A 20,155-nucleotide genomic window follows, 5' to 3' on the forward strand; every position below is an offset into this window, starting at 1 on the left:
CAGGGAAGGACTTCTCTCCCTGAACAGCAGCAGGAGCAAGGTGGGATGAGCTGAGAGCAGCCCCCAAACCCCCTCCTGGAAAACCTGGGAAAGAGGGAGTGTTGGGAAGAGATGTTTTCAAGATATATTTTACTTTCAATATATATTTTGTATACATTTTATATTTTACTTTAATATATTTATATATATATTTTCAAGATATTTCACACTTCTTATTATCCTGTCCAATTTTCTTAGCAATAAAATTAAATTAATATCCCCAAGGTGAGTCTGTTTTGCCTGTGACAGTGATCCATGAATGATCTCTGCTGGTCCTTAATCCATGAGATTTTCATTATATTTTCTTCTCCCTAGCCATTTGTGAAGGGAGTGACAGAGCAGCTTTGATGGTGTCTGACATCCAGCCAGGGCCAACCCACTCCAATTTAAAAGAATTTACCAAGTTTTCTTTAGCAAAAAAAAGGTAAATAGATCTAGTCCTGGATATTCACAGATCTTCCTGAACCTCAGAGTAGATTTTTCATTTGTGCTCTGGCAGATGTGTTCAAAGGCCATGGGAAGAATGCAGCTGGACAGGTGAACCTGTTTCTCTGCATTTAAATTCCTGAGGTCTGTCACTGCTAGGAAAGATGAGTGAGGATTTGGCTTCATCCAGGTTCATTCCATGTGTGTAGCTGGGCTCACCACTCGTGCTAAGATTGCCAAGTGGGCTCTTGTCAAGTCTCAAGTCTGAAAACACCAGGGTTATATTTGCCCCTCAGTGGATCAAATAGTGGGTTTATCACAGCATTTTGACTGCACTCCCTTATCTGAGACATAACAAGCCTCTAAAAAAAGCTGACTGGAGCCAAAGGGAAAGCATCCAGCTCTGCACAGGTCATCTTTCCAAAAAAAGGATTAAACTGTCTGACCCGGTGAGGGACACTGTAAGGTGACACAGAGCTGACCCTGACAGCATGGACATGTGATGTCCAACCTACAGATGCCCCAGCCTGGCTCAGGGGTGCAGTGAGACACTAAAAGCCATGACAGACATGTCTATTGTGGCAGCCTGACAAGTGCCTCTTGCTGATCTGCCTCAGGATCTGTTCTGTAACACGGAGCTGCTGAAGGACTCAGAACCCTGGGATGTCCTTCATGAACTGCACAGGGGGAGCTGCAAGCCCTTATTTATCTGAGGGCCAGAGCAGAAAACCCAAAGAGCTGCACCTGATGGTGACAGAAGAGAGGTAAGGGAAGGCAAGTGTGAAATTCTTACCTCCAGAGGTTCTCATTAAGGTGACACCACCCACAACAATGCCAGAGGAGTTGGTTTCCTCAGGGACAGTGCCTGGCTATAAATCCAACAACAGTAAAAAAGAGAATGTTTGCCATTTACAGCACTCATCTTTGTGCTAAAAGCTGTGGCTCCAGAAACAGAAAGTAGGGAAATGGGTCAGGCAGGCAGCAGCTGCAAGAGATTCACAACTGCCAAGACAAAAAGAACCAAAGGAAATGGGATTTAACAAAAGATGACTGAAAGCTCTTTGTGTTTGGCTGGAATTGGCCAAAGCTTCTCATGGGCTCCTGAGCTGACTGGCAAGCTGTGGTCAGGCAAATGAAGGTGACCACCAGCTCTCAAGGACACCTTGAGCAGTTTGAACAGGGACATTTCAGTACAGAACCACCAAGGGACAACTTCTTAACACGCTCTGGACACCTGCACATGCTCTCAACTTGATGTGGAACACCAAGAGTTTGTGTGGCTGTTAGAGATGGTTTAATGCCCTGTCCCCAGGAGTTCCTGCATGTATTCATGACCAAAAGGAGCTGCTGACATTACAAACTTTTGGTTCCCTGTTGGCCACCAGAATCCCATCTCACTGGATTGTCAGCCCAGCCTCATCCATTTGTATCAATTTAGGGTCATAACTCAAATGGAAGAGAGCCCATGAAAAAGGGAAAGGTTCATCCCCAACACAAGAAAGACCTGTTGGAAAAAGTCAAGAGGGGGCACTAAGTTGATCACAACACCTCTGCAATGAAGACTGAGAGAGCTGAGGTTGTTCATCCTGGGGAAGAGAAGGCTCTGGGTGGATCTTAAAGCCCTGTCCAGTGCCTAAAGGAGGTCCAAGAGAGCTGGAGATGGACTTTGGACAGAGCATGTAGTGACAGAACAAGGGGGAATGGCTTCAAACTGATAGAGAACAAGTTTAACTTAAGTATAGGGAAGAAATTCTTTACTGTGAGGGTGGTGAGGCCCTGGCACAGGTTTCCCAGAGAAGCTGTGACTGCCCCATCCCTGGAAGTGTTCAAGGTCAGGCTGGATGGGGCTCTGAGCAACCTGGGATAGTGGAAGGTGTCCCTGCCCATGGCAGGAGAACTGGAAGTCCAAGGTTTTTAAGGTCCTTTCCCACCCAAACCATGACTGATTCTATGACACTCTGCAACACCTCCATGCAATCCCATTTGAAATAACATAATTATTGTATACTTAATGTAGACTATTATTTCTTCTAATTAGCCTTTTCCAGTGCTTTACATTGTTTCCACAGCAGTCATTTAAAGAGTCACACTTAAGTTTCTTTTTCTCCTCCAGTAACACAGTTCATCTCTGGCACACAACTCCAAATACAGGGGTGCATTTCACTTCTGTGAGACAATGCAAGAAACTGAACATTCTGCTTGACAGGACCCTGGATCACCTTAAGTTCTGCTTTCAAAAGAAGGTTAAGATGATTTCCAGAGGTCCCTGCCAGACATTTCTGATTGCATGATTCTGATGGCACAGTTCTCATACTGCCAGAACAAATATCATTCAGTGCCTCTCAAAACTCACTTCTGTTTTTCTGAGAGAAGGACTTAAGTTGCATTTTTTGAGTATGCATGCTTATAGCTTTCTCATCAGAAATTTTCCTTTTTCTGATAATATGCCTAATAACATTAAAGGCACTGTCAGATACACAAAGGGGCTTCATCACAAACATCTTTGATAGAGAAAGAAAATACAGGATGAAGCTCAATTAAAAGTTTTACTGAACCTAGAGGTGAGTGCATCAACTATTCTCCTTTTCCCCCACTGCTTTTAACAAAAGTTGTCATGCAGAGATGGTGATTTTAAAGTTGGCATGAATCTCTTTTTCAACATTGTGAACCCATTAACTGTGTAATGTTACATACAAAAATTCTGATTAACATGTGACTCACAGGCCCATATATTCCACTATTCAATACATAAATTTCTCCATTTCACCTGAGTGCTGTATTTGGCCTCTCCACTCCATACATGCAGCCCCTGGCCCAGGAGGAGCATGTTGAAATTTCTGAAATAAGAACTGTACGTCATCATAGGTTTCAGCTCCTAAAACTATTCCTGGTAACAAGTCTCAGACCAAAAATCTATTTTGAGATGATTGGCAACTCCTATTCTCTGAGGTTGTGGAGAAAGGGATACTCTGTTATAAAAAAATCAGAAGCTTGAGTACTGAAATGAACAGAAATCACAAGGTATCACACTGCATTTTAATGCTTTGGCACTGACAGAATAAAACCTGCAATAAAATAAGGTATTTCTACTGTCAGTAAAGATTATGTGCTTGTCACCTGCAGTGCTTCTGTTAAGATCATTTTCATAACAATCCCTCAGAGGACAAACCAAAAAAAAAAACACATCACAAAACAAAAGCAGGACTCACCTATCAGACCATTTTTAATACTAACATGGACAGAGCATTTCAACAGAATTAAGTGTACACAGGGGATGTGCCGTATTTCATCCAGAGCTTCAATTATTCTTTTAACTCACAATAGTTTATTTTATTTATTGCCTTGTCTTTTAAAGTCTTCTCTCTATTTTTTTTCCTTACTGCTCACTGAGTAAGACAGAAACAGGCTTATTTACTTCCACTCCCTCAAGTAGGACAACATTACTGCTAATAGTAATTTATTTAATGAACTAATCAGCATATTTAGACATAAGGAGAAAATAATTTAAGCCCAAGATTCTTTCTCATTACAAGTAATTGCCTCAGGATTCTTTCCCCAAGTAACACTGAAATTAAATTTAGATTTCCAAAAAGCAGATGACCCTTTAACACAGGGATGGTTCTACAATTTCCTTCATCTTTCTACATTTTCTTACATTCTCTTTCATTTCTATATTTCTACAATAAAATCAAACTTAATTATTCCAGCTCTGTAATGGGGAATATGATATTTATTCTAAACTGACCTAAAAGAAGTATAACACAAATAATCTCCCTTTCAACAGAGAAGAACTCAGGATAAATATTTCCCAATGTAAATCAGTATACACACCCTTGGTGTTGACTGTTTTTGCTGTCACCTCCAGTTTCTCCAAAGGTTCTGTTCCAATATTTTCTAATTTAATGATGAGCTGCTGGGTCTCTCCATTGTACAGCTGGACAGATACATTAGTGGAGATTTCATCCCCTGAAGAAGGCTGAAGTGTATGAGCAGACCTACAAAATGTGACAAACAAATCATTATGATGAAAATGTTAAAAGCCTGTCCTGGTTACTCTATTCACTATTTTTTTGGAAGACTCAGAAACTACTGCTGGAGACACTAAATAACATTTTCCATTCCCATTTTTAGAACCATTGAGGACCAAAATTAATAATTTATGCATGAGACAAGTCAAATTTTAAGCAATATAGAAGGCATATTCTAACTCAAAGCTTGTTAAAATACCTGCAAAAACTGTAAGGAAGGGGAAAGGAAAAAAATATCAAGAGCAGGTTGTTGTATTTGCAGGGTTCCCAGACAAAGGGAGGAATGATGAATGTGACTCCATGTTCTTAGCAGGCTAATTTCTTATTTTATGACACTATATTATATTAAAAATACTAAACTAAACTATACTAAAGAATACAGAAAGGATACAGAAAGAAGGCTAAAAGATAAAGAAGACTCATGACTCTTTCCAGAGCCTCAACACAACTTGGCCATGATTGGTCATTAAGTTAAAAGAATTCACATGAAACCAATGAAATAATCACCTGTGGGTAAACAATGTCCAAACACATTCCAAAGAAGCAAAACAAGGAGAAGCAAATCACATAATTATTGTTTTCCTTTTTCTCTGAGGCTTCTCAGCTTCCCAGGAGCAAAATCCTGGGCAAGGGATTTTTCCAGAAAATGTGATGGTGACAGCAGGTCACTACAAGGAGCAGGTTCAGTGGACAGTGCAGGGCAGAAACCTCACAGCAGTGGATCCAGGGAAAAAATTCCCAGTGTGAAAGGTGGAACAGTGCCTAGAGATGAACTCTTTGGAGCAGGAATGGGAGAAGGAGGTTGCAGAACAAGACAGATGGGCAGAAGTTCCACTCCTGACTGCACTTTCTGTGCTAATGCAGAGTGGTCAGAAGGCATTGAGGATACAAGGACAGAAGTTACTGAGATTAATGACCAATAATTCCACTTCTTTTTGCAGGTATGCCTGCCATCCTTCCCTTTGATCCTGTCCTTCCTTACCACAAGACAAGCAGCCTCCACAAACAGGAGCAGATTTCAGTCTTTCAGAACAGATCTGTGACAAGGACTTCAACCAAGTATTTTTTGATCATTCAGAAAGTGCTGTCATGTACTGTTAGCATTTCAGGACCCTGAAATTTGAGCATGTGGAGTGAAAGGGAAGAAGGAATTTCTCTTTTCCCCCTTATATTGAGACAAAAGTATCATGGAATTGCATACTAAAAAGCAAAACAAATTATGTTTTCAGTTACTGTATAAATGTACATGTAGTTATTAGTGATTCTTCTTCTGTATATTTTTCTCTCTTATTTTTTCCTTTCTTCTGTGATAATTGATCTGAACTAACAGTCACGACTGGACTGAATTGCTAAGATATAAACAGTGAATTCTTGGCTTGATTCATCCCTCTTTGCCCAAAACCAAAGTTTTGAGCACAAAAAATATTGCAAAATTATTTCTGCATATTTCTGTGAAATCCCATGGTTTCAAGCAGTAAAACAAAAAATTCAGGTTTGTATTCTAAAGCAAATAATGCAGACTTAGATTATGTCCTGTTTTACTCAAGTATTGATGATACACTCAGGTGGAAAAGCTTTTATTCAGCATGTGACTAACACTTAAATACAACCTAATAAAATCATCATTTAATTTAATTTTTCACCTTGGAAGGGAGGTGCTGATCTGCAGCCTTGGCAAAGCTGGAATGACTTCAACAGTGCAGCCATTGGTCTTCACTCCTGGCAGATTGTCCAGAAGGCAATCACTGAAGACTCCAAAAACTGAAGTGTGATAACCTGATTTTTAGAAGAAAACACCAGTTATGTTGTGAATTGTACTGTTTTCTGGTAGGTCTAAAAGTACCCAAACCACCACCTTCTCCACAGGAAAATCTTCTCAGGACACATAATATGTACAGGACTTTCAAACCCCTGAAATAACAACATTAACAACTACCTGACAATGTACAAACAAAACATGGTCACCTCTGCATCTGTGGCATGTAAAATAAAATAAATTGTAAAGAACTTCTGATTTCTACAATGAATTACAGTAACTTCTGCAGAATTCTTTACAAGATCAACATCACAAGTCATAGCATGGACACCATTTTATACCTGTCACCAAATTCCTTGGGGCACATAAAACATGTCAACCTTCAACATACATTCCCTATTTCCTCTGAAAAATGTTTACAGGAAAGAATCTCAACTACATCCAGAAGGATAAAAGAATCCTAAAGGAAATTATTAATGGAAAAAATATGCATGCATGAACACAAACACCTGCCATGAAAGACTACAACTTCTGAAAGTTCAATTTAGTAGAAAAATACCTCTCCACTGATTCCTTACCAGGCAATATTTATGAGTTATATCTGAAGGAAAATTTGATACATTGACAAACAAAAAGCTGCCAAGTACAGAAATCAACTCCTCTACTTGCAATACATTTTTAGTATGTGGAACTCAAAAGGAGACAACTACAGTACAAATGTTCTGAATGCTTTGATGCTATTCTGTATTTACTGAAATAGTTTCTGAGAAAGAAAAAATCACATGAAAAACTGTTTTATGAGCAGACACAAAAGCACTTAAAAAGAACTCAGTGAGATCAGCTTCTTCAAGTTCAAAGCCATCCTCTTTTAGAGATTAGCTTTACCAAAATGGTTCTTATCCTGTATCCTAACTTTGCATTCCAGGAAGACATATTTAAAAATGTGATTTGATAAGATGATTCACTCCTACTACATGTTGAATGCATCCTCTCCACATATGCCTCCTTTTCTAGGTCTGCTAGCCTTTTGTAAAAGCCCTTTAATTTTCTTCCTTACTACAAACATGGTTTTATTTAGGCTTATTAATGAAATGATATCTTGACTGCAACAGGCCATACACCCTGGCTAAATTGTTTCCACAGAAGCAATCTGCAAAAATTCCTGTAATCTTACATGAACATGATTAATTAAGGGGAAAAAAAACCTGCAAGATTATCTTCTGCATTCTTAAGAAAAAAGTTCAAGTAATCCTCCTCAGAAGCTTTCCAAATGAAAGCATTAATAAAGGGGAGCTGGAGTTCATTATCCTCTTCCTCTCACACATGAGATACTCCAAGAATGTGCTGGTTACTGCTGCTGCAGCCAAGTGATTCATCAGGCTGTTTTTAATGAAGCCTGGTGCAGGGAACAGATTCCCTGTGTTCCTTTTTTCTTTTCCTGACTGAGGAGAATTCAGAGTGGCGGACACACACGTGGCAAACAAAGCCATGCAAGCCACAGGGGTGGAAAACTCAGGTTGTTCTGCCAACAAGGAGTGAGTGGAGCCATCCCTTACCATTGACAGTGATCTGCCCTGTGGTTTGGGGAACACCAACCAGAGTCACAGGATAGAGCCCAGATTCTGCAGGGAGGGAAAGGGCAGCAGGCAGAGACTCAAATTCTACTCCAGTTGTCAAGAGACCCTGAAAAAACACAATACACAGATAAATCCATTTATGATATACACTTACATTTTTATGCTACATACTTATATTTTAATCCCATGCTTTACATCAGCCAAACTTTTATGATTTATTCCAATTTACTCATAGCAGTTATTCTGGGGTTTGAGTTGCAGTGACTGCAGCATGCATCCAGAATTACAGCAGGATTTGCATTCAACATGGAAATGTGTTCCAGGAACTCAGCTGGGAATGAAGTATGAAAAACTAATAAAAATTTACACTCAAGCACAGTAAAAAAATCACAGATATCATCTGCATGGTGCTGTTTTGTACCTACATTTAATTGTACCTGTGACTTTAACTTGAATATTTGATAGATAGTGGAAATCAAATCACTGTCTATCAAAATTTGATAGATTGTGGAAATCACAGGACTTGCTTAGCTTTGATTACATGCCCAAAATATGTTTTCTAAGAGGAAAAAAATTATATTTACAGATAACAGGGCAAGTCTAGCTTAACCATCCAACCTAAATATTTCAGTGAGTTGGAATAATGCATTCATTTTGCTGAACTGATCCTCTCAAGCCTAAATGCCTGCAGTTACTCCCTTAGTGTCAGAGAAATCTTTTAGCATTCTAAATTTAAAACATAGGACAAAATGAGAAATTAAGCAGAAAAAAAATCATTGAAGAAATTTCTGAGCACAGCATTACTGTTCTTAGTAGACTGGGGCTTTTCTTTAAGCTTGGTTAATGAATTGAAGATGCTTGAACATAGAATATGCTGTTAAAAGTAAACTTGATTTTGGAAAAGATGTAAATCCAAGTTACCTGTTGTTTTTCTACACACATATTTCTTTTTATTTTTGAATAAAGATGCTACAAAGATCTCCATCAATAAAAGCAGTAAGCACAACTGGATTAAATCTTAACTCTGTGTGGATGCCTAATGAGAACTGAGAACCCTGTTAAAGAGGAACATACTTTTGAGACATGAAAAAACTCACAGTTTGAGCCACAGAAAAACATATCCAAAATCTTTAAAATCTCTGTTCTAGCAATTACTTCTTTGTAGACTTGACACTCTTGAGACAACACCTAATTCACCCAAAGCTACTCTGGCTTTGTGGAAAGCTGCATTAGAGAACTCTGTCCTTGAGGCTGCATAAAATTCCATTTCACCATTGCACTCGAGTTGTAAATAAATATTCTGTCACACCCTCATTTCTACTGAATTTTTTTTTCCTCCCATTTCATCCACAAAAATCCAAGTAAAACCTAACTTTGTCTTTCTTTATATTCAGCACCCAGTGTATCAGAGCACTGAGACTCTTTGATTCCCACATTAATCCTTCCAGTGAGATTCACCCCACAGAAATGGGATGAACATTCTCTCTTTAACACTGATGTAGCCTCAATTTTCACCACAATTCTGCTGCTTTTGCTTTGGCTGAAGCAAACCTTAGAACACAAAAAAAAAGCTGACCCCATACACTCTCCAGAATTCACTTTTAAAACTGGTACAGAAGGCTTTAAGACTTTATTTTAGTCTCAAAACCACTGATCTATCACTTGGCTTAATATTCAAATACATTTGAATTATTCAGGATTCACCTCAAATAAAAACTTTCATCCAAGGACTTCGAGTCCTGCAAAATCAGTGATAAAAAACCCACAAACCCTCCAGTGTCTTGTTTACTATCAGCTGTAGCAAATGTAAATAAAAAACTGGCAGGGACCCCTAAATATTCTCTGATATGTAATGCAAACCTTGAAAACAAAGGGACTTTTTAGAGAACAAACACAATTTAAATGCACTAAGCACACACTGTGCCTGGACTAGAAATTGAAGAGCTTCAAGTGAACTAATACAAAACCAAGAAAGCAGCATTCAATTCCTCCCCTTTCAGAGTTCTACTGATCAGTAAAACTTCCAAGTTTTGAAAAGTAAAGACATTAAGAAAACATTAAAACTCATCAAAATGGGGGAAAAAAATCAATATAAAAATCAACTAAACTTCAGATTTCCAGACATAAATTGAAATCAAGATACTTACCCTTAAAACTTAAGCCACACAAGTGAGTTTTAAAAGACAGTGACACATCTTAGAATGTCTGAAAGACGATTTCAAGAGCACAATTTGCTGAATTGCACAATTCTGCGATATTTGCCCAACATTGCCCTCTGGTGCCTGAACTTTTGCAGTTTAACATTGAAAACCCAACCAAGGCTGAAGTACTCTCACATCCATTAACTAAAAAATTTCAGCCACACCACTAAAAGTAGGGAAATGTGTTCGATTTCTTTGCCTGAGAGTTATTATTACTTTATTTCAAGTAGTAATATCTAGTAATCATTTAGTCACCACTTGGTAATCATTTCTCTTTTTGACCCTACAGGAATATATCATCCAAATCCAAGGTTTCCTCCATATGAGTCATGCACACAAAAAAATGTTTACATTTCTTTGTATTCTTATAAAACAATTTAAATTGTCTTAGAGAGAATGTATGCATGCTTTTATCACAGCATGTCTTTCAATCACTTCAGATCTCATTTTAGTTTTAGAGGAACAAAACAACTTGCATGTAAAAGGCAGCATTTGGGGATGCTGTTAAAATAACAGGAGTATGTAACTGCTTTTTTTAGGCTTTACTTACCAATCCCAAACTGCAATCATTCTTTTTTTAAAGTAACACGACCTTCAAAGTTACTTTCCATGCTGAACATAGTTGTATACCATGTTATCAAATACTTTACACAAAAACTGTCAAATATTTATTTTAAAGGAAAATTTCCCTACTATTTCTAATATGGTTATTTCAGGCAGACCTAGAAGAACACCAAACACAACCATTTTTATTCTTTTCCCCCCTTCACCTTTCTGTATACATTCTTGACTAAAACATTCTCCACTAAATGTAGTGTAGCAGTAATTAAACATTCTCTCAAGACAGCAGAAACAGCAAAAGATGTGAACTCGGGAAAAAGCAGTTCATGGAAACAATTTAAACCATCATAAGCAAAGCTGTGGGACTGATTATACATTCAGATTTATCAATATTTTAGATGCTCTTTTTAAACATCAATGTAGAGCTCTTGACTAATAGCAAAATTTTCAAGTTTTTTAAAAAAAGCAATGGCCATTCTTAAAGCATCGTTAATCAAAATACCAGAGCTGATTGTGTTCAAATAAGTACAGGTCCCAAACAGAAGGAGAACCACAGAAAAATTCTTGAATAATGACAAAGTATTGTAAATTATAATATTCTCATGGGTTAGGGGGTAACATTTTTTTTGTTTCTTGATGTTTATTTATTAAATACAGACAGACCTACTGTCTGTAGATCTTGTAGCTTTCTTGGAACCATGGTTGTATTTTCTACAGTAAGAGCAGAGAAAATGCTTTCCCTCAATACATAATATTAGTTCAAAATTTCTCAGTTTTTTGGGGTTTTTTTGCTTTTAATAGAAAACTTGATAAAAAAAGATGAAAAAGTAGTTAAAATCTTAGAGAACTTAACATTTTGCACTGCATCTTCATATGTATTTTAGTAGTAAATCTCCCCAGATTGTACTGTGATTTGCTGCTTTAAGCATTTGTCTCAAGATACAAAATAAATCCACAGGAGATTTCCCAGAATTCTTTAGATTGTTTTGGAAGGCCTGAAATGTGAAGATCATTTTTTTCCTGCAGAGAAAACTGCAGTAATGGCAGTAACATCAGAACAAACTGCAAAAGGGCTGGAGGCCATCACTCAGAGATCTGAACAAGGCTGTACAGAAATCAACATTCCTGGCAGGAAAGGTGAAGTGGTGGCACAGATGTGCAGCTGAACATCCCATCTCCAGGTGAGCTGCACCCCAGCACCACCATGGCAAGAATATTCTGTCTAATCCATCCCAGCCACTTCTGGTTAGGCTCATTTTTGTCTCTCATTCTGCTGATTTAAGGTACCTGCTGAGTTTTATTAAAGCATTTGTTCTGATCAACCCCAAGATCTCTCCTACTTCACTTTATTGCTCACACAAATGTGGGAGCTAATCACTTCCATGCTCCATGACTGCACATTTTCATTTGTCATTTTACAAACACTACTGCACTTTCCATTAGACCAGCTTTCTAACTATATGGACAAAATAGAAACATGAAATAGAAAAAGACAGAAAATGAACACAAAAATGGGACAGGAATGAAGAATAGGTACCTAACTGGAGTCCCAGATCAGGAATATTCATGACAGGAAATTAACAGTAAAAACAAAAAAAATGGGCCAAGATCCTTGAGAACAATAAAATAAAATAACAAAAGAAAATCAATTGTTTAGGGTTAATCATCAGAGCAACACTAATCAAAGTCTTATGTCCTCAGTCTCATATCAAGCCTAGAAATTCAATGCCTTTTACTTAAGCACACCTCAATTAACCTACATGGACACAGCATTAATACTTCAATTAATGAAAAAGCTCTGGAAGCCTTTCCATGGGGAATCATTCTCCTTAACAACCTGTGCTCAATGCTAACTTGTTTACCATCACAACAGAAATTCAACAAACAGAGAGACACAGTAGGAAAAGTACCATGGCAAAAGCTTGCATTTCATTTAACATGAAATGAGTAATTTATCAGAACAACAAATCTAAATTGAGGGAAAGGGGGAAATTTTAATAAATAAATAGGACTGTAGATTTCAGTACAGTTATATATTGGTGAATGGTGGAGCATGGAAAGGACGAAGAAAAATTAAAGCAAGCAATGGAAAACTCAAAGATGATTGGAAACAAGCCTGAATGATCTTGCAAAGGTGAGGTGCTGAGTCAGGCAGGAGGAAAAAAGTCATGGGAAAAACAAGTTGAAACTGCCACTAAATGACAGAAAAGGATACACTTGCTATGAAACTGAGTCAGTGAGAGTAAATAATCTGAAAGAATCTGATAGGTGATGAGAAATCAGACAAGAAAAGGGTATGGGAACTGCAGGCATGGGTACATGTTAATAATAAAACACACCATTTTAAAATATTAACCAGCCCTCTGAATTATTCAAATGAAAACAGAGGAGTTTATTCTTATGATAAAGTAATGCCTATTTCCACATTCCAGAAAGTTCACAGATGAGACTGGAAAACCAACAACTTAGGTTGGAAAGAAATTGTAGAGGTCATCCTGTTCAGCCCAGTGCTCAAAGCAGGGGTAGCTTTGGTGGTAGTTTGGGTTTTTCCCATCCTGTTCACTCAAGTTTTAAAGATTTCTAAAGATGGAAGTCTCAGGTTCTCTCTGGACAAGCAGCCCCAGTGTATGATCCCCCTCCTGCCTGGGAAAAGGGAGTTTTTACCAGGAAGTTTCCCAAGGCTGCAGCTCCTTCCCTGACTCTCTGGGCACCTTTGGGAAGAGCCCAGCTCTGCTTTTGCTGCACTTTCCCATTTTGGGATTGAGCAGAGCAGTAGGAATTACCCCAATATTCTCCTCCTCTACAGGCTGAACAGATGTCAGTGTTTTTGTCATTTGGGCAGCTCCCAACTGGCCTCAGTTCCAAAGAAATTGTCTCTAAAATTCCAAATCAAGGGGAACAAGCACTTTCCTCAACTTGCTACAGTCTTGATAAAGATACAAATCTACCAAAATCAACCAATTTCTCCAAGTAAGGCCACATTAGTGAGGAGCAGAATTTCTCAAAGCACTGACTAGAGTTACATTAATCACTTCAAAGATTTGCATCAGGTTGGCAAATTAATTCCTCTTGTGCTTTCCACTGGAACTGGAATTCAGTGGTAATTCCAAGACAGAACTTTATCACAACAACAGTAAAGAGAAGTATTGGTGCTACTATAATTAATTTGCTCAGGGAATGCATGTTGTGCAGATCTACACAAATAACTGCATTCTGAATTCTGGAGTGCATGTAAGCACTCAGAAGGAATTTCCTCATTAAGAAATTCTCCAAGTTTTTTAAATATATAACAACATCATTACTTACAAAATACAAATTAGACTGTAAATCAAAATGTTCCTAATCAATTAATTCCCACAGAGACCCTTCTGATGTGCAGCTTTACAACTACTTTTTCTATTAATGCCTAAAAAACTTGAATACTTCTGTGAGGGTGAGAGAAAATGCTGCTGGAGAAAGTGGCATGTTAGCATCCAAGAATTAATTTTATTGTGCTATAAAAACAGAATCTTTGGGCAGTTCACTTCCCATTGAAAAGCACTTTATTATATGTGGTTTATTATCAGTAATTTAGGTCAACTTGTTTGACTAGACACTGCAGTAGACATATCAATAAAAACAAAACCCAAACAAAAAATCATGAGTAAATAAATGTACACTGATTCAATTAGCTTGACAGAACAAAGGGATGTGATTTATATTTAAAGCAATACTAAAGGAAAAGATATTTAACAGAAAGGAAAACACTGGATTAGGACTGAGTGGATATTAAGTTGGTCTCGTAGTTACAGAACTTTTAACCTTTAAATTGGTAACAATTTTTTAAAATCCTGTTAGATGGAATAAAGAAAGGAAAAAAACCCCACTGTTTCCTTTTTTTCAGGATACACTACGAGCAGCCAGCTGAAATAGAGAGCTTAGGCTTGATCCTTCTAACCTCACATATTTCTCCAGTGGTTTGGCCTTTTTTTTCACTCCCTTCTGATCATCTGATATTAGAGTGTTTTCAAATAACATAAATCACTGGGAACAAGAAATCTAGGAGCTGAAGTTTTTATTAAAACCCAAAGCTTCTCAGATCTAAGTAGTTTAGTTCATCAGGTTTTTAAATTGTGGTCAAAATGGGAATTTGAAAAGCAAGGATGAATGCAGACTTTTAAACAACAGTAGCAAGGGTACAGTAATTATTAGGTTTTGGGTATAATTATTACTTGAAAACCACTCTATGTAAATCATGTAGCAGGAGTTTTACTCAATGCAGAAATGTACAGAACTGATTTATGGGTCACTGCCAGTAAAGCATTTAAATACTCTGAGTTGCAGAGATTTTTCTTTTCAATACCTCATCATCAAAAATATGAGAAAATTGATAACACCACACTGTTAAACTGAGGTTATACTGGCTTAAACCATATTTAAGGAATATTTACACAAAAACTATTAGAAAGTCCAAATGAGATTTTTCTTCAGAAAAATAGCAGGAAGAGAAGATTTTGGAAGATGCATACCATGTTTTCTACTCGGAGCTCAAAAGGCATAGGGTTGTATACCATCAGCTGAACTTCACACACATCTCCCTGGACCCACTGGAAGTCTGCAAGGAACAATCACAAAATTAAGGCAGGAACTACCTAATCTTAGACAGCAGCAGCTGAGCTGAGCTGTCAGCAGCAGCTGAGCTGTCAGATTGCTATAATACTTCATAAGTCTCTATAATCTTCACAGCCCAAGTCCTGCTCAAGAGCATTGTGTGACACAAGATGTAAATCCCAGGCAAAGCAAGAGGTGAAGGGACTGGAAATGTTCATTAACACAGCAAGAGTGCTCCAAAGACCCAATGCTTCATTGGCAAAATTAACTCAGGCAGCAATTCAAAACACTACTTCAACACATCCTTCATGTTCAACACTTAAAGGTTTCCATAATTGGAGTTTTGTGGAGTGCACATGGCCTTGACATTGGAGACCTGGAGAAGAATCAGCCAGGTAAGAAATGAACACAACAGGAAGAAAGAAACCACACGTTCTCATAAAGACACAGCTGATTATATGGAATAAATAAAGAGACAATGAGGTAAAATGGGCCAGGAAAAAGGATGTACCTGCAGTTTATATCTTAGCACAAGAGACAGGTCAACTTTAAAGATACTTCGCACTGCCAATTTTAATTTTTTTTTTTTCGAGTTTTATAATTTAAGGAGATGAAGCTGGACTAGTGGAAGGTGTCCCTGCCCATGGCAGGGCAGGCTGTAACTGGATGATCTTCAAGGTCCCTTCCAACCCAAACCATTCTGTAATTCTGTGGTTCTGTGGGAGATTATGGAGGTCAGCAGCAGAGATGCAAATTTTGAGCAATTGTTCAATGCAAAAAGATTATTTTATATCAGCACTTCATAACCTTTTCAGCTCTCAGGTTTGTGTCTACCTTCCAAATTTCTCACAATGAACCACATGCACCTGAAGTGCAGACTTTAAACTGAATGTGGCAAGATTCTCCCTGCAAGCTGAGGATTTGCAGTCCAAGTAAACAAAAGGTGGTTTAATTACATTTGTTAAATAAATCATGATTATAAGCTAAATTATAGCATACAGGGATTAGTTCTTACTAGTTTACCTAATGATTTTAACATACATTGCTAACAATTTTTCTACTAGGATATTAGGAAATGCCCAGTAAAAAACCTGGATAATCAATATTAAGACTTTAATGCACAGTTGAAGCAATCTGTACTCTAATTGTACATTCACAATCATTTACTTTCTGATTACATTTTGCAGGCAATATTAGAGAGCTCAAGGGAGATGTACTTAATGCAAATGTTTAACTCAAATTAATGCTAGTGGAAATTAAACACATACATCCACAGATGTTAATGGGTGATATTACTGTGAAACCTGAAAAGCAAAACTGTTGATTAAAACAAAACATTCACATTCACAGTGGTATGAGATGTTCTCTACATTTCATATTAATTGCTTATTAGTGTCCACGATGTCTTGTGCATTCTGCAGCCCCCAAAACAGCCAGTGACTGCTCTGCACAGGTACAGAGTTAAACACTGTGGATTACTACAGCAACAGAGGCACCTGCAGCAGCACAGCAGCCCTGAATCTCCACATTCTAACAATCACCACACAGGAATGTCTGTTCTGAAAGAACAACACCCAACAGCGCTCTCCAGACCCAGGACTCATCCCACCATGATTCACTTATGCCAATGATGTGAAACCTCTGGGACTGGGCCAAAGCTTCCAGCTGGTGTTTGTTCCTCATGCTCTGGGCATCAGGGTAGAAACATTACAGGTGTGGTACCTTGTGGCCAACACCTGGTGAAGCAGATTGTGGGATCCCATCAGGATCCTCAAGGTTTGGCACAAAATCCCATTGCTCAGCACTGGGGAGCCTGCTTTTCTCCCTTTCCCCCTTCCAAGCTAGTTCAAAGCTCGTCAGCAAGCCCCATTGCTCCTGTGCTAGAACTCCTTTTCCCATCTGAGAAAGGCTCATCCCATCTGGTGTCAGCAGGCCAGGTGTTGATAGATCATCCCATGGTCAAAAAACCCACATTTTTTCCATTGACACCAACCTTGGAGCCACACATCAATGGAGCTGCCTGTTCCTATCAATGTTATTCCTTGCTTCTGGAAGGATCAAGGAAATCACTCCCTGTGCTCTTGATCCCTCTACCAGCTGTCCCAGGGCCTTGAAGTCTCTTTTGATTGGCCTCAGACTTCTCTTCGTTGTTTTGTTGCTGCCAGTCTGAACAACCAACAGCAGACAGGAATCAGAGGGTGTTTCTAGACTGGAATTTTCCAGTGATGGCCCTTACCTGAGCCCCTGGGAGACAGCAAACGTCTCCTGAGTTGGGTCAGGTCTGCACATGGGGCTCTCTGCTCTCCTTAGAAGGGAGGAGTCTCCTGTGAGGACCACCCTTCTTCTCCTGCCAGCAGAGGAGGTTGTGATGCAGGGTCCAGGTGGTGCTGCTTTAGGAAGTCCCTCTGCCCCAGAAGGACCCTCAGCCACCTCATCAGTTGTTTGGCCATCTCATTCCAGAGCCTCACCCCTGTTGTAAAAGGTGCCAGTCCTACTTGTCACAGGAGGAGGAGGAGGAACCTTCCTCCTGGTGCAGGCAGTGACCTGGCTCCATCCTTCCCCTGTAACAAATCCCTGACTGACAATCCCTCCACTCATCACCCTGCTGGGCTCTGAGTCCCTCTGCTTTGGGCTCTGAGAGTCCCTCTGCTTTGGGCCCTGAGTCCCTCTGCTTTGGGTCCTGAGTCCCTCTGCTTTGGGTCCTGAGTCCATCTGCTTTGGGTCCTGAGTCCATCTGCTTTGGGCCCTGAGTCCATCTCCTTTGGGCTCTAAATCCATCTCCTTTGGGCTCTGAGTCCCTCTGCTTTGGGCTCTGAGAGTCCATCTGCTTTGGGCTCTGAGTCCCTCTGCTTTGGGCTCTAAATCCATCTCCTTTGGGCTCTGAGAGTCCCTCTGCTTTGGGTTTTGTGTCCCTCTGCTTTGGGCTCTGAATCCCTCTGCTTTGGGCTCTAAATCCCTCTGCTTTGGGTTTTGTGTCCCTCTGCTTCTCCACTGCAGAGAGAGGGAGGTGATCACTCTACTCCACCCTAGGCTTGTCAGGCACAGCTGTGTCCAGCTCTGGTCCCCACAGCTGGAAGGGACACAGAAAGACTGAAGAGGATCCCAAGGAGCACCACAGAGGTGGCCAAGGACTGGAGAACCCCCCTGATGAGGAATATCCTCTCTGGGGTAAAGAGAAGGCTCAGGGGCAATATCATCACAGTATTCCAGAACTCCGAGGGCTGCATGAAGAGGACAGAAGCTCTTTCTCACAAGGAGCCACAGGAAGAAGACCAAGGGTATCAGACACCAGTTGGACTGAAACAGGTTTTATTTTCTTACTATTTTTTTTTTGTTTCAGTAAGAACAGTCATTCAGTGGAACAGCCTCCCCAGGGACATGGTGGAGTCTGAATCAATGGAGGTTTTTAGAGATGAGATTGAAATCCCCTGTGAAAAATGTGCCAGGGCAGGGCTACAGAATTGTTCCTTGGGGGAAAAGGTTCTGAAAGGAAAGGTAAAATGAGCTATATTTGTATCAGCTAATACTGGTATGACAGAGCTGCTGGATTTACTAACAGAACTATATTATATATTCTTGCTGCTTTGGACTATCAGCGCTCAAAACCAACAAAACACTTCATGTCAAAAATCAGGAGGTTTATTTTTTATGACTAGCATGCTATTAAAGCAATTTAAGTACAATATAATTATCCCTGTTATTGTTTCCAATCAGAAAAGCTTATCAAGTTGAAAGCTGAAAACATTTCAAGACTTTCTAAAGGGTTTTGTTTCCCTTTGGTTTGTCAGCAGTGCTTGATTTCCTTTGCTGCAAAACAATAATTTAACCAAAATATGGAGTACTATCTCCATGTAAGACAAACAATTCGTTATTGTTGTTTTTAATTAATGTTTAATACATGCCATTAAGTTACTCTCATTAATTTTGAAGTTAATAAATTTCCCAGCTTCTTTCAAAAGAAGTATCTGCTTTTATTTTGTATTTTCTTTTGTTTGCTAAACTTTGAAACATTAGAGGCTTTTAGCAGGGACTGCAATGTTTATATACTTCAAAAGACAAATGCTGTACAGGATCAGAAGCAATCAGACATCTCCTTGGGCTAAATAAAAACCTAAAAGAAGAATGTTCACTGTAAAACGTAAATCTCCTATGGTACACAAAGCACCGAAACAAATGCTAACCAGTTCAAAAATGCAGGTTCCTTTTGTATCCATCAAGGAATGAGAATACTGCTTTGTGCAATTATGTGACAAAACTGGGAATAAGGTTTTATTTAAATGAAAAAACCACGATACGGTATAGCTAAGAGATTAAATGTTGAAAATTTAATAGTAATTAAACTCTCAATGAATTATTAAGAGAAATCAAGAGAGCACTTTAAGATGTTCCCCTATGTGCACATTTTTTCAATTTATCCTTTAACTAATTCTTCTTAATCTTTTTTTAATTTCTTATCCTTTCTCTTTTGAAATCACAGCAGTGCTGCAGCAAAGTCACACTGAGCCAAGTGCATCCGAACTGCCAGATCATCATCCCTGCTCTGCACATCCCAGCTGTTCCTGTTTCAGCTGTTTATTGAAAATACACACCACAAACCCAAGTGGAAAATGTGCATGTTCTTCTCAGGGTGAGGGATTTCACCTTGCTCATAACCAGGTCCTCAGCAGGGGCACAGCCCATTTTTGTTGGAAAGAGGAAACCACGGAGATTCTTGGAGAACTGACCCTGCAGGCAGGCACAGTCCAGAAGAACAAGGAGCCAAGTTAAGATAAAACATCCTGTAAATTTCTGAAGTTTTTATAATCAGTTCTCTTCCACAGTCACACAAATCTTTTTTGTGCTGACATTGATGCCTCTGGTAAAAGTTATCACTCACATAATAGGCACAAAAGCCACAAAAAGAATTACCAATATTTGTAACTTAATCCAGGATTTAAACAAACTTCTAATCTTTTTCCTATGGCACAATTACTGCAC

General features: G+C 38.9%; 1 protein-coding gene across 3 annotated transcripts in view; it reads right to left on the reverse strand.

The window, feature by feature from the left end:
- TRAPPC9 (trafficking protein particle complex subunit 9) overlaps positions 1-20,155 on the reverse strand; it is a 450,115-nt gene that overhangs the window by 381,832 nt on the left and 48,128 nt on the right. For all 3 annotated transcript variants that reach the window (XM_036406474.1, XM_054515230.1, XM_036406472.2), the window contains 4 exons: positions 15,097-15,182; positions 7,806-7,932; positions 6,137-6,269; positions 4,297-4,460 (listed from right to left, as the gene is read on the reverse strand). In XM_036406474.1, the coding sequence (XP_036262367.1) occupies positions 4,297-4,460; positions 6,137-6,269; positions 7,806-7,932; positions 15,097-15,182 (510 nt within the window). The remainder of the gene's footprint in view (positions 1-4,296; positions 4,461-6,136; positions 6,270-7,805; positions 7,933-15,096; positions 15,183-20,155) is intronic.

The sequence above is a fragment of the Molothrus ater genome, chromosome 1 (assembly GCF_012460135.2).
Source record: "Molothrus ater isolate BHLD 08-10-18 breed brown headed cowbird chromosome 1, BPBGC_Mater_1.1, whole genome shotgun sequence".
Classification (NCBI taxonomy): Eukaryota; Metazoa; Chordata; class Aves; order Passeriformes; family Icteridae; genus Molothrus; species Molothrus ater.